This window comes from Medicago sativa, chromosome 7 (genome assembly GCF_051527215.1).
Source record: "Medicago sativa cultivar Bolivia chromosome 7, Bolivia_mono, whole genome shotgun sequence".
NCBI lineage: Eukaryota > Viridiplantae > Streptophyta > Magnoliopsida > Fabales > Fabaceae > Medicago > Medicago sativa.
In genome coordinates, this window is record NC_140755.1 from 75,768,521 (window position 1) to 75,782,377 (window position 13,857).

The 13,857-nt window shown below is 31.4% G+C and overlaps 2 protein-coding genes, 1 long non-coding RNA gene and 1 pseudogene across 3 annotated transcripts in view; 2 read left to right on the forward strand and 2 right to left on the reverse strand.

Annotated features, from left to right (window-relative positions):
- LOC146908536 (uncharacterized) overlaps positions 1-363 on the reverse strand; it is a 29,399-nt gene extending 29,036 nt beyond the window's left edge. Inside the window, exon 1 of the long non-coding RNA XR_015018364.1 lies at positions 310-363. This is a non-coding gene — a long non-coding RNA (uncharacterized LOC146908536). The remainder of the gene's footprint in view (positions 1-309) is intronic.
- Positions 364-1,904: 1,541 nt separating this feature from the next.
- On the reverse strand, positions 1,905-2,881 carry LOC146908539 (F-box/LRR-repeat protein At3g48880-like; annotated as a pseudogene).
- A 3,500-nt stretch (positions 2,882-6,381) lies between these two features.
- On the forward strand, positions 6,382-8,459 carry LOC146908540 (polyphenol oxidase I, chloroplastic-like). Its single transcript, XM_085727476.1, has 2 exons — positions 6,382-7,424; positions 7,532-8,459. The coding sequence occupies exons 1-2, from the start codon at positions 6,428-6,430 to the stop codon at positions 8,296-8,298; spliced, it is 1,764 nt and encodes a 587-aa protein (XP_085583602.1). The 5' UTR covers positions 6,382-6,427; the 3' UTR covers positions 8,299-8,459.
- Positions 8,460-11,550: 3,091 nt separating this feature from the next.
- LOC146908541 (uncharacterized) lies at positions 11,551-13,586 on the forward strand. The gene is made up of 5 exons (XM_085729278.1): positions 11,551-11,584; positions 12,505-12,602; positions 12,719-12,867; positions 13,117-13,312; positions 13,407-13,586. Exons 1-5 carry the CDS (start codon positions 11,551-11,553, stop codon positions 13,584-13,586), a joined length of 657 nt encoding a protein of 218 aa, XP_085585404.1.
- The last annotated feature ends 271 nt before the right edge of the window (positions 13,587-13,857 follow it).

Sequence of the window (13,857 nt, forward strand, 5' to 3'; positions counted from 1 at the left end):
GAATGATGTCTCTAAAATATTAAAGTAAGGAAATTGATTAATTATATTTGAACTTAGAAAATATAGATGAACAGAGTCAAAAATTAGATCCTATGAGAAAAATGTGAGGTATGACAATAAAATCCCTAATGCAAATAGTAGATCTAGATTGCTTGTAAGAAAATGTGAGGTATGAGTTAGATTCAATTCGATTGTACAAAATTCATATATCTCAATTCGAGCACAAAATTAAATGCAAGAAAAATATGTAAGAGAAGTGGAATCTGGAAAACAAAACATGTACTAAGTTTAAAGAAAATATTGACATACCTCTTACTCTTATTCTCATATCCTAACGAATATATATGAGCTCTCTAATACAATGATTGACCGAAGATTGGAATATAGAGAACCCAATACTTTGAAATATATAGGACTTTTTTTTCAATATAATAATTGAAATAAAAATATACATTCAAATCATTCGGTCAAAGAAAGCTGGCATGTTGACACCATTAAAAATAGTCCTCAAATAAAAAAAATTACCATAAAAATATATAAAAGATAATTTTGAGTCAAAAACATTAAAAGAAAAACATAAAGATAAACCAAGTTATTGAACTCAGATCGTTAATGATCTCACAAAGGATCAACTCTTTCGGAGAATTGAGTTCAATTCTTGGGTATAACAACTCCTGGATACTAAGACCTGCTTCCCCTGAGAACCAAAGGGTTAAGAAAAACATTAAAAATAGTTTGGAATCTGTAAATGAGTTTTTATGTGAGGATTCCTTTGAATTCTGCTTAAGGATTAAAGATCTTAATTATCCTCATTGGCCAAAAAATATTTAAATCCTTTGACCAAAAAATATATTTAAATGCAATTCCAAAATTCAACGCAATATTTGACTACATTTATGGCTTCCTTAGTTAACGTGTGTGTATATATATATATATATATATATATATATATATATATATATATATTCCTAATACTTCCTCCGTCCCTTAATAAGTTAGCCTTTTGTAAAAAATATTGTACTAAAATATTTGACCCATTTCATTTTTCAATGCAATATTAATTACTTTTTTCTCATTATAACTCTAATTAATACTACTTCCATCACTCTCAATTCAATATATTCTACTTTGCATTTATAATGAGGGTAAATGCACCAAAATTTGACAAAAGCATTTAAAAAAAAAATTCTCTCTCCTACACTAATACATTTTCCTTAATAATTGTGAAATGAGCAAAAAACTCACTTAAATTGGAACGAAGGGAGTACCATATATCCCCAAAAATTGATGCAAATGTCATAGTTTAAAAAAAAATTATGCATATGCCCATGTTTGCAGTGACATACAGACATAGGGCTACCTCTCCATTCAAAGTGTCGAGTTTGACCAACTTCTTTCAATTATTTTGTTTTTATTTATTTACTGTATATAATTCCTCAAAAAAAAATAATAATTTATCTACTGTATATAAAGAAAATAGTCTTTTTTTGGCTCTTTTGGATTGTGAAGACCACATTTGAAACCAACTTTGCGTTCTTTATTTTTCTTAGATGGATATTTATGTACTCTATTCAATGTCCATAGTTTTTTTTTCTTCTCTTTTTCCTAAAAGGCACAATGTCCATAGCTATTAAGTACTACCTCAACTCTTATGATGATCTGGTAAGAATTTATACTCTTCCATTATTTATCAGCACTTCAATATAACACTAATACACGATACCTTATGTCAAATATGTGCATTTTACACGGTTAAAAAGGGACTCAAAAATTTGTTGGAAGTCCTGCAAAATCGTGTCATGATTTCGAAGAAATCGTGACGCGATTTGACTGATGATAACTTTGTATTGTGCACAAAATAGTGAATCGTGGCGTAATCAGGACAAATCGTGACACAAATTTTTTCAGGATCTGAGCACTATAAGCTTACACGAGATATCCACACAATTTAGTACATCACGTATCAAGTAAAATTGAAACCTATCATCTACTTGATCCAAAATGACACTATGACATAAATTTACCACCTTCAAATAATTCAAGCTATTAAGTACACGACATAAACCTCCCATGTTTACCATTATGTTCCGAACACTCAAGACCTTTAGATTTGGAGTATATTTAACCAAAGCTTCAGCTTCATCTTGTCCAAAACAACATGTAAACTTTAAGCTAATAATGTTCTTGCAATATTTTCCAACCACATAAAAAAAGTTACAATCATTAACTATTGAGGAAATAGTCACGGACTCAAGGCCTCTCCATGATTTCATTGTAATTTCTGTTCCAATTTTTTATATGTCACCAGATATGGGCAGAACTAACCTTTTGAGATTTGGAGTCCTGCACATTAAACAACACATATACTTTAACATCATATAAAATAAGTAGCTTGTGCGGTTTTTTTTTTTTTTTTTGGGTACAAGAGAGGAAAAGGATTGTGTAGCTTGTGCGGTTTTAATTTAAAATGTTTATGAACTAGGGTTTAAACTCAAAGGGAAAATAAATTTTGTTGATGATATCTATAATTATTTATAGGCTAAGATTTGTTTTTTGAACAAGTAAAATGATTTAATTAAGATAATACAAGAGGTAGGTTTATTTTTATTTTTTTTAAATTAGGTAGTTGAACTTGTGTATTTTTTTAACTTGTGTTTGTTGAGTAATTTGTTTGCTGCAATGTTTATCAATACAAGCATTTGGTCTTAACGGCACGTTCAAGTTTTTTGAGCTGATTGTACTTAGATAAAGTTTTTTTCCATAGTTCTAGAGCACAACCAGCTAAGTTCCAAGATTTGCAAACCATGGAAGCTATAACAAGGTATGCAACACTAAGGGTCGTAAGGATTCTTACCAAAATCTCATAGAACATGTGATCATGGGATCACCTAAGGGGTTAGAGAATTGTAATTAAAAAAGAGGGCTCCGAGTCAAGTGATTGACTTGAACTATTTTGTTAATTATCTTAAACTAGAGGAACAATTATACGGTTAAGGTTCAAATTACCAATTAGTGATGAACAAATGATTCGAAAGACCTTATCCTTTCTCTTAAATTTCTTACCTCCATCTTTATCTTTCCGCTATTTATTTTACAATTGTTCAAACCAAACTATTTGTCATGTGCAACCCCCTATTTTAATACATCCTTAATAGTAACTTCAATACCGAGTAGAAATTGAAACAATCATTGTGGAGACAAATCTTATAAATTTTGTTACTTCGATATAGTTTAGTACACTTGCTAAATTTTTATCAGTTACAATGAAGTTGATTTTGTTAATCATTTGTTTGCAACTTGTATTAAGACTTTAGAGGTGTGGACTTTGGTTTTAAAAACGAACGGGTATTCAACTTCATGGATGGAGTAGCGAAATGGTATCATATTTCCTTCTTTTCAACGATGTATGCAAAGAAAGAAAAAAAAAAAAAAAAAGGAAAAATGTGTCACACCTTATATGGTTAACAACGGTGTGGTGTATTTAGATGGAGTGTAATGATGTTCTCTTTAAAGGCAAAGCTACAATATTTTTAGAGATTGTCGGTCGCATAAAGCGTCTAAGATTGGTGGTTCAACCCAATTGTTATCTTCAAAACATATAATTTCTTAGCTTGTTGTATTGGGTTTCAAGTACCTTATACTCCTTTTAATAAAATCTTGGTTGTAAAAGAAATAAAGTGACATTTTTATCATACATACTACATTGATTTATTTACCTATACCCATTTAAATGACGGGAAATGTTGGGTCACTTCAGATGTATGCACTCGCTCACAGGACTTTAACAACTTTATCAACAACAAAAAAAAAAACACAAAAGACAATACAAGCATTTAATGTACGATAGCAAAGAAGTTGTTGTAAGGGATCAATATCAAAATCACAAGAGTAAAAAATAAAGGGATAATAAGCTTTGAAGGAGAGGTTATTATATTGCTGCCTTCGCTTTTCTTATCTTATTCTCCACAAATTCTTCAATTGCCAATTTCTTTCTCTCAATTGCAAGATGAATTTGTGTGGGGTGCTTCACGGTTAGCTTCTTTTTCTGTGAAGAGTTCATACCATTTCTTAAAGGCAAGGCGTGAAGCAGATGGCTCACATAGCTCAATGCAGGACAATAATCACGAAGTGTGGAAAAAATTATGGAAAATAAAAAGTATTCCAAGACGCATCCACTTTTCTTGGAGGATTCTACATGAAAAACTACCAGTAAAAAATGATCTGTTTAAAAGAGGAATAAGCAGTGATCTATTGTGTGTTCTTTGTGGGGAACATAATGAAACAATTTCACACCTCTTTATGGAGTGTCATAGGTCAAAGCAAATATGGTTTGCTTCCTCTTTAGGTGTGGTATTTAATTCGCATGAGTCCAGGTATGTTCCTTTTCAAAAGTGGTTAGAGGAAAATATTATTGATGTCGATGAGGATATTATAGTCCATGTTCTGGCCTTGTGTTATGAGATAAGGTGTGTTAGAAATAAGAAATGTTTTAAGGGGACTGATGTTGACGTGGCTGCCATTATTCAAAATGCACAAAGATCTATTGTGAATTTTAAGAGTGCTAGTACGGTGTTGGCGGAGACACTAAGTGGAGGTCCAATTTTGCCAATATATGATGTTAATTGAACATCTCCTTTTAGTGGTTTCTATAAGCTTAATGTTGACGCAACAGGTCCGATAGAGGGTGATAAGTGAGTTATTGATGTTATGGTGAGAGATAATGAAGGTGTTGTCATTGATGCTAGTTCTTGGCAAGTCTTTTCATTACCAGATTCAGAGGTTGCAAAAGTCTTAGTTATGCGGAAGGGTTTGGAATTTGCAAAAGACATGTCTTTTCCGAATCTTATAGCAGAATCAGATGTTTCTAATGTGGTTTTAGCGTTGAATGCTCACCAACAATCTCCCAACTATGTTGGCTCTATTATTCGAGATTGTATTAATTTTAAGGGTAGTTTTCGTAGTTTAAATTTTTTGCATGTTAGGCGTGAAGTCAACCAAGCTGCTCATTATTTAGCTAAATATGCTCTTAAGAATTTAGATTGCATATGGGTCGAAGAAACTCGACCTTGTATTTCTGCAGTCGTGACATTTAATTTATTGCCAGACTTTCGTTAATGAAATTGTTTTTAACGTAAAAAAAAAAAACTACATAATAACATACGCATGTTGTATTTGACTAATTAAACTTGATATCCATATATGCGTTGATTTGAACAAAACTATTTTGAAAATTAGGATAAAAAAAAAATCAAGGACCAAGACTCCCGTAGAAATCTAAAAAAATTGCATTAGTTTTATTTGATTTTTAGAATTTTTTTGTATTCTATTTGACATGTTTTATCATTTTTTTACTTTGTTTTTTTGTTCGTTTTAAAAGCGAAATTCGCAACTGTTAAAATGAGAGAGATTCTGATAGCTGCTTATGTATAAGTAAATTTTGGATTATATAATTCAAACTGCGTTCGGATTATATAATCCAAAACCTCATTGACAATTTTGTAAAAAAAATAAGGCACGTGAAAAAATGATTAGAGTAAGAAAAGTGTATATTCATAACAATCACATTTTTATCGTAAACATTGATGGGAAATGTTAACGATTGCCTCTGGGGTACTGGTTAAGCACTTTAAATAGTAACTTTTTATAAAAGTTTGTGTAATAAAGTGCATTGGAAATTGAACACTTTGAGATTTTTAAAGAAATATTACTTAGTAATTTAGAAATCTTAAAGAGTGTCTCTGAGACACTCGTTAACAAGACCCAACATTGATTTATTCACGTATACAAGGTACTACACCTCTCCCCCATTAAATGATTGTAGATGTTAGGTTACTTCAGATGTACTTCACACTCACAGGACTTTAAAATCTTTATAAAAAAAAAAAAAAAAAACATCTTTATCAACAAAACAATAAAAGCACTCACTGAAAACATAATTAATTAGGAGTAACTAGCATTGATAAAAATGTAGGGAGTACTATGCATCTCCCCATTAAATGATAGGAGATATTGGCCGATGTATGCACTCACATGACTTTAACAGCTTTAGTGGGTTATTTAATGCGTTTAACTATTAAAAATTGTCAATTTGAAGCAAACTGCAATGTAATCAAGAAAATGATAAAAGTAAAACAACGTAAAAGAAAAAATGGGCATGAAAGAGCTTTCCAATTTCTCCTCTAAAAAAAAAAAAGAACTTTCAAAGAGTCTCATGCAACATTTTAGGTCCATATCTCTAAAAAAAAAAGAACTTTCAAAGAGTCTCATGCAACATTTTAGGTCCATATTATGGACGTGTGACATTACACGTTTCTCTTACATACTAACTAATTTTCTTTTGTAACAAAGAACTTCCTCCTTATTACTTGTTAAATACCCTTTATTTTATGCACTTTTTGAGAACAAGGTGAGAAAAGCTAAGGCAGCAATGACCTCTCCTTCAAAGCTTATTATCCCTTTATTTTTTCCTCTCATGATTTTGTTATTGATCCCTAACACCAAATTCTCAAATTTCTTCACCATTGGAGAGTTTTCTAAGCACTTGGCTTCTTTCCATGAAAGACCAAACCATCACTCCAATAAGCAACAAAGCAATGTAGTGCAAAGCTTCAAACCCTTTTCAAAGAGATCAAATTGGAGAAATGCCTTCATTGGCTTCAAAAATATTGAAGATTCGTCTTTCATTAGCCCATTGTTACTCCCTGAGCTCCCCCAGACTTCCCATCATCGTGCGATTTCCCTCGATGCAAGCAAGTGTTTTCCCGTTGATTTACCTCATGATGCAATAACAAACACAAATTGTTGTCCACCATTACCATCACCCTTTAACTTCAAAGATTTCAAAGACTTTGCATCTTCAAATATTCCTCTTAGAGTTAGAAAACCTTGCCACTTAGTTGATGAAGAGTTTTTAGCCAAATTTGAAGAGGGCATTGCCCTAATGAAAGCACTCCCTAGAGATGACCCACGTAGTTTCTATCAACAATCCAAAATCCATTGTGCTTATTGTAATGGTGCTTATCATCAACAATACCCATTTGAGAATCTAAAAGTTGACATTCATAGATCATGGCTTTTTTTTCCTTTCCACCGTTGGTACCTTTATTTCTTTGAGAGAATCTTAGGGAAGTTAATTGGTGACCCAAATTTTGCAATACCCTTTTGGAATTGGGACTCAATAGAAGGCATGCAAATCCCATCATATTTCACATACCTAAATTCTTCACTTTATCATAAACTTAGACACAAGAGCCACATGCCACCACATGTTGTAGATTTTAGCTACAATTCACGTCCCAACTATGAACCTCATAAAAAACAAATTTCTTTTAACCTTGCAACTATGTACAAGGAAATGGTTTTAGCTTCTACAAAAGAATTATTCATGGGAAGTCCTTTTAGACATGGAGATAAGTCTCATCCAGGTATTGAACAATTTAACATGTTTAACATAGATTCAAGTTAATAATATCCTTGCAATCATAGTAATTATTAATAATTGATTATCGTCAACCCATAATTAATCTTCCAGGTATTGGTTCTCTTGAAAATACTCCTCATAACACTGTCCATCTATGGGTTGGTGCTGCTGATACTCCACATCATGAAGACATGGGATCATTCTATACAGCTGCTAGAGATCCCATTTTTTACCCTCATCATGCCAACATAGATAGAATGTGGGTTATGTGGAAAAAATTGGGACAAGGAAGAAAAGACTATAGTGATGATATAGATTGGTTAGAATCTAGTTTTTTCTTCTATGATGAAAATGCTGATCTTGTTCGTGTGAAGGTAAAAGATTGTATTGATACTAAATATTTAGGATATGTTTATCAAGATGTTGATATTCCGTGGCTAAATTTTAAGCCTACATCAACAAGAATGAGTAAGGAAGTAAGGGAAGCTAAAAGAGCTAAAATTTTGAGTTCAAAGGAAACTAAATATTTTCCTTTAGTTTTGGATTCAATAAAAAGTGTCATTGTGAAGAGACCTAGGAAGTTGAGGAGTAAGGTAGAGAAAGAAAATGAGGAAGAGGTTTTAGTAATAGAAGGGATTAAATTTGGAAGTGATAAATCTATAAAATTTGATGTTCATGTTGATGATGATGAAGATGAGTTGAGTGGCCCTGATCAAACTGAGTTTGTGGGAAGTTTTGTTAGTTTGCACCATGGACATAATGGTAAAATCAGCACTCGTTTAAAGGTAGGGATATCAAGAGTGTTGAAGAATTTGGAAGTTGATGAAGATGATTATATTGTGGTTACTTTGGTGCCTATGGTAGGAAAAGGAGAATAAGTTATCATAGAGAACATCATGATTGAATTTTTGCCAAATTACTAGAATATTGGGATTTATTTATTTTAATTTTTTTAATGGGGAATTTATTAATAAGTGTGCGTGTAAATTATACTTTCAAATTCAATAAGGTTTTTTGCTTTTCGTACTTTTATAGAAAATTGACTTGTTGATTTTGTATATTAAGAAATGATGTGTTCGATATTATTGCGCTATATATTGGTAAAGATGTTAGAACTTCTTTGATAAAGAGATGTTCTTCAATATTTTAAAGATTTTAAAATAAATGTTGTCGTGCCAATGATTTTTTTTTTTTTTGTCAAGTAGGTTAGTGGCTAGATTCACACATTATGTGTGGAGAAGTGGAGAATTGGGGTTCGAACCCCGGTGCCAATGATTTTTTTTTTAGTCAAGTAACTTAGTGGCTAGATTCACACATTATGTGTGGAGAAGTGGGGAATCCGGGGTTTGAACCCCTGTCCCTACACAAATTATCTCTGTAGCTACCAATTGAGCTACACTTACGTAACCGTGCCAATGATTTTTTTTTTTTACCCATATTGGGATATATTAGCCATCAGAGCGACATGATTCTATTAATATTTTAAAAAAAAATATGCAACAAATAAAAATCGAGATTATGTAATTAAATTATCCATCCTACTTCTTCATTCTACAAAAAAATAAATATCAATCTAGACATCACGCATTGAAGACCACGTGTGGGTGTATGCAGTGACGGGTCAAGAAATTTTAATAAGTGGAGTCAAAGTTATATCATAAAAGTTTATATAAAACTATATAAATGCGTAAACGTGCAAAAATTATATAGGTTATGTTTATAATATAGGTTATGTTTATAATTGCTCTAAAATGTTTATTTTTTTAAGATATTTTTCTATTTCTAGCAGAGTATAAAAAAATATAACGCAAATTAATTATTTTTTCAACCACCAACGTCAATCACAGAGCCTTTTTTAACAAATATAAGAATAATTTAGAATATAATAGTAGTTTTATGACCTTGTTAACGATATGCTCTACGAGAATTGGTTAAAAATTTCATAAAAGATTTTTTTTTCTAAAAAATAAGTGTTATATTCGTCGATATAATAATTACAACAACTTTTTATAAAATATTACTTCTTTTGATTTCTTATCTAGTGCTCTTAGAACACTCATTAAGATCCTTCTAGTTTTGTAATTTTTTACCGCATTATGAAGAAGACAATAATATTATATAAGTGGGGTCAAACTACATAACTATCAAATTTAAGGTTAAAAATACAATAAACAAGGGGAGGCAAGTGGGTCGGTTAACCCCTATTATCCCCACACTGGATTCGTGCCTGGGTGTATGTTTAGATTGATGGTGAGATTGTAAAAATCACAATGCGTCATTATGATTTTGGCAAAAGTTATCATAAAGTTTCATTTCATAAAATCATTGTGCTATCGTGATTTTTTAGAATTTAGAACCAAAAAACATACACTGTCAAATTTTAAAATAGGGGGACCAAATTTGCAAAATGGTGAAAACAAGGGGACCAAAACTGCAATTAAGCCTTTATTAAAATACAAAAATTAAGTTGATTATCAAGTTGATTGATAATTTTCTTTATTTTGAAAATCATATCAATTCGACTCAATTGCCTTCATCACACTTTTTCTACGCTTTTCAAACTAATTTTACATTTATTGAAAATATAAAAATCTCTGTGTAAAAAAGTTGATAGTTATTCCAATAAATTACTCAATTATTATCTCTCTAATTTGGTTGCAATTTGGTTGAGATAATCTCTCATTATTCTTGCTTGAAATTATAACTACTTCAAATTCATTTGAAATTGTGTTGCAAAGGAAAACATTTTGCGAGTGGTAGTTTGAAAGATTGGAGACGGTTCTGAAAAGTAAAATTAGATTATATTATAATATTATGAACAAAAATGTAATAATCTTGATGGAGTCTCGCACGGAGGACAAGTGAAAGGTGGTACGTGTGAACCCTTCCAAAGGTTGATGATCATCACGTTGACCTTGACTTATGTTGTCAGAATTCCTAAGTTCCTTCGTATTACTCCCTCCGTTCCATATTACTTGACCTATTTAGAATATTTGTACTGTTCATGTAACATGCTTTGACTCTATTTTTCTACTAATATATAAAAACAAAATATAACATATAAGATGTTGTTAGATTCGTCTCGATTAATATTTTCAAAATATCAAATTTTCGTAATTTTTCTACTAGATTATTAAAGAAATTTAAGTTTAAAATTGTGCATTGACATACGTGACAGAGTCAACTAGGTCTAGTAATATGGGACGGAGGGAGTATTATTAAGATTGTAGCATAAGGTTTTGTGTTGTTATATGGAGGCTTATAACGCAACATCTTTGTTGTTGCAAGCACTCTTAGATGCTTCTATTTCTCGCAATATGATTGCTCGAATTAATCGATGCACCTTATTTTAGAAACGAAAATAAAAGTTTCTTATTATATGATTATGAACAAAAGTTATTTTATTTTATTTTTTGGTCAGACAGCTTAGTGGCTAGAATTCACCTAATTCACCTTATAAGGTGAATATGTGGGGTGTCCGGGGTTCGAACCCCGGCCCCTGGATATAAAAATGTATTGTCCTACCAATATTGAACAAAAGTTATTTTTAAACTCATCTAAAATGAACCAAAAAAATAAAATAATGTGAGTTGCTTAATAACCCTTTTTTTTCAATCAGCAAAATTATTATTACTTCCTACCTATTGTACAATAAGTAAATAAAAAATAGCAGCATCTAGAATACACAACGTTTGGAAGTAATACACAAATAGCAGCATATATAATAAACCTGCTAAATCAAAAATACCCTTTAACTAGCACCGAAGTTAAGTAGCAAAATTCTGCACAGACAATTCCAACCGTCGGCCACTCTGCTTAATATTAAAATTTGCTTTTCATTGTAAAACAAAAATGTTGATGAATTGTTTGAAGGATATGTATTAATATGTGACATTATGGGGCCATTTTGAAGTAGCTATGCAACTCAAATTTAGTTTATTATTATTATTATTATTATTATTATTATTATTATTATTATTATTATTATTATTATTATTATTATTATTATTATTATTATTATTATTATTATTATCTTTTTTATAAAACCAAGGAAGGGTATAATAGCAGAGAGCTATTACTACCAAAATATATACCACCAAAAAACAAAAAAAAAAAACAAGCAAAAGAATATGAGAAGGATTAAACCAAAATCTCCTCAATCGGGCAAGCCTAATTTAATTTGTTTTTTCCATAACTTTTACTAATTCAACCAGGGATATCTAGTCAAATAGTAAGATGAGAAACAGTTAAATCAAAAGTGGCTAGGGAATCAACACATTGATTTGCTTCTCTATAAAAATAAAAAAGTTTATGGACCTAATTCTAAGCAAACAATCTTCTTATATATAAAAGTTAACACGGATGATTATTTTAGCACTAATTTTAAACTAAACCCTAATGCTTGGATTTACTGTTTTAACCCTAATGCTTATTTTCAAATATAACCTTATCTGCTTCTTACTCTTTCTCCTTGATCTTAAACAACTTCTCTTCTTATATATCTTCTTATATATAAAAGTTAACCTGGGTGATTATTTTAGCCCTAATTTTAACCTAAACCCTAATGCTTGGATTTACTGTTTTAACCCTAATGCTTATTTTCAAATATAACCTTATCTACTTCTTACTCTTTCTCCTTGATCTTAAACAACTTCTTCCTACTCTTTCTCCTTGATCTTAAACAACTTCTTCCTACTCTTTCTCTTAATCCTACTCACCAACACTCTATAATTGCTTGATGAATGTTTAGCAGTCCTATTAGTATTAACCGATACCGGTTTCTACTTTTAATTTCCGTTACAAACATTACAAGCAGATTATAAGACAAGGGTTTCACACATATATGCTAAAATGTCACTACAATTTGTTTAATTCTTTTATTTCCAATATTGTCAACAATAGTAATTTGTTTTCTACGGTATGTATATATGCTAATTCCCTTTCTTTTTTTTTAAACAAACTACTAACGTAACCAAACATGATACTCCTTCACATCAGAATTACTTCCTCTCCTCATACTTGCACTTATTCTTCACTGGTTTAAAGTATAAATCATTCTTTCAATCCCTTTCAATATTTTGTAGGTCCTTTGGTGAAAAACCCTGTTTCTGATCTTGACAAAGCAATCAACAAGCTGAGACTCAAATACAAATCATATATCGTTGAATATGACATTGATGTTGTATGTGTTTGTTGCGAAATATACCTATTCTTAATTATTTGCATTCTATTTTATCAATGTTTGTACTGTTTCAATTTTATCAACGTTTGTGATGTTTTTGTTTGTTATTTATCAAGTTTGAAGTATTGGTCGACAGAGTAAACGGAGCATTTTTCCTCACAAAGGGATGGAAAGAAATTCGTGACTTTTACGAAATCAGTCTTGGTGCCTGGATTACCTTGGTTTTTGTGGGTGACGGACAATTTGATATACGATTGACTGATAGGTTTCACAAGAGTATCCCCTACCCCGTTTTTGATCCCCCCTATGCATTTCCTTCTTCACAAGATGAATCTGCAAGCAACTTTCGATGACTATCTCCCCCCCAATAACATCTCCTCTCGCTTAGTGTGGATGGTGATGCGCCAGACAATTCAAATGTTCAGATGGTAACTATTACATTAATCTTTCGTGAGTCCGTAAAGGTTTAATCCGTAACACATTTGATGAAATTGTTTGTCGCAAATGTCTGCAGGATGTACCAGATGTTGAGGACTCATGCAGCAATACATGTGTGGTTGACACACCAACCACCAAAACAGGTGCTAAGAGGTCCTATATATAATAGCATTGACTCTGTGGCTGTTGATGATGGTGAAGCTGGCCAGGCGTCGGTCACAAAACCTACCAGATTTGTTCGTGTCAAAAATGAGCCTAAGGACGACAAAGATGTTTAGCTTGCTCGAATGCTGTAGCCGTTTGCTTTGTTATCGAATTCCTTCAATCTGTATAAATCAGACATTTAATAATCCGTGTTTGGTTCAGTCTTTGAAAAATGTTGGTGTCTACCTACTGTCTCCTGTTTTTTCACATGGACAATTGTATGTCGCAATATCGAGGGTTACTTCAAGGGATGGTTTAAAGATGTTGATCAATGATGAGGACAGCCAAGATACTGATGTGACATCAAATGTGGTCTACATAGAAGTTTTCCGTAATGTGTAGCACTTTGTTTTGTAGTATTGTTGTTATTGCATATTGGTACTATTTTTATGTTGACAGACGTTGGATTTTCTTTTCTTCAATAAACTATGTCATTAAATTTATATGTTATGTTACCGTAACAGGGTCGATGTCGTGGAAATTGTTTAATATGATACATTACAAAGGTTTCTGGCAATTTATTTTATGAATTGAATTATACTATTTTTGCGATTCAAGTAAAATGTTTACTTTCATATTTGCATAATATTTGTTCTTTCGTATGACCCGTGCG

Excerpts from the sequence above, each read along its gene's own strand:
- LOC146908541 (XM_085729278.1), top strand. The coding sequence starts at position 11,551 with ATGAGAAGGATTAAACCAAAATCTCCTCAATCGG. Across the intron at positions 12,868-13,116 it reads GATATACGATTGACTGATAG|GATGTACCAGATGTTGAGGA; the intron begins GTTTCACAAGAG and ends AAATGTCTGCAG. Across the intron at positions 13,313-13,406 it reads AGCCTAAGGACGACAAAGAT|TCTTTGAAAAATGTTGGTGT; the intron begins GTTTAGCTTGCT and ends TGTTTGGTTCAG.
- LOC146908540 (XM_085727476.1), top strand. The coding sequence starts at position 6,428 with ATGACCTCTCCTTCAAAGCTTATTATCCCTTTATTTTTTCCTCTCATG. Across the intron at positions 7,425-7,531 it reads TGGAGATAAGTCTCATCCAG|GTATTGGTTCTCTTGAAAAT; the intron begins GTATTGAACAAT and ends TTAATCTTCCAG.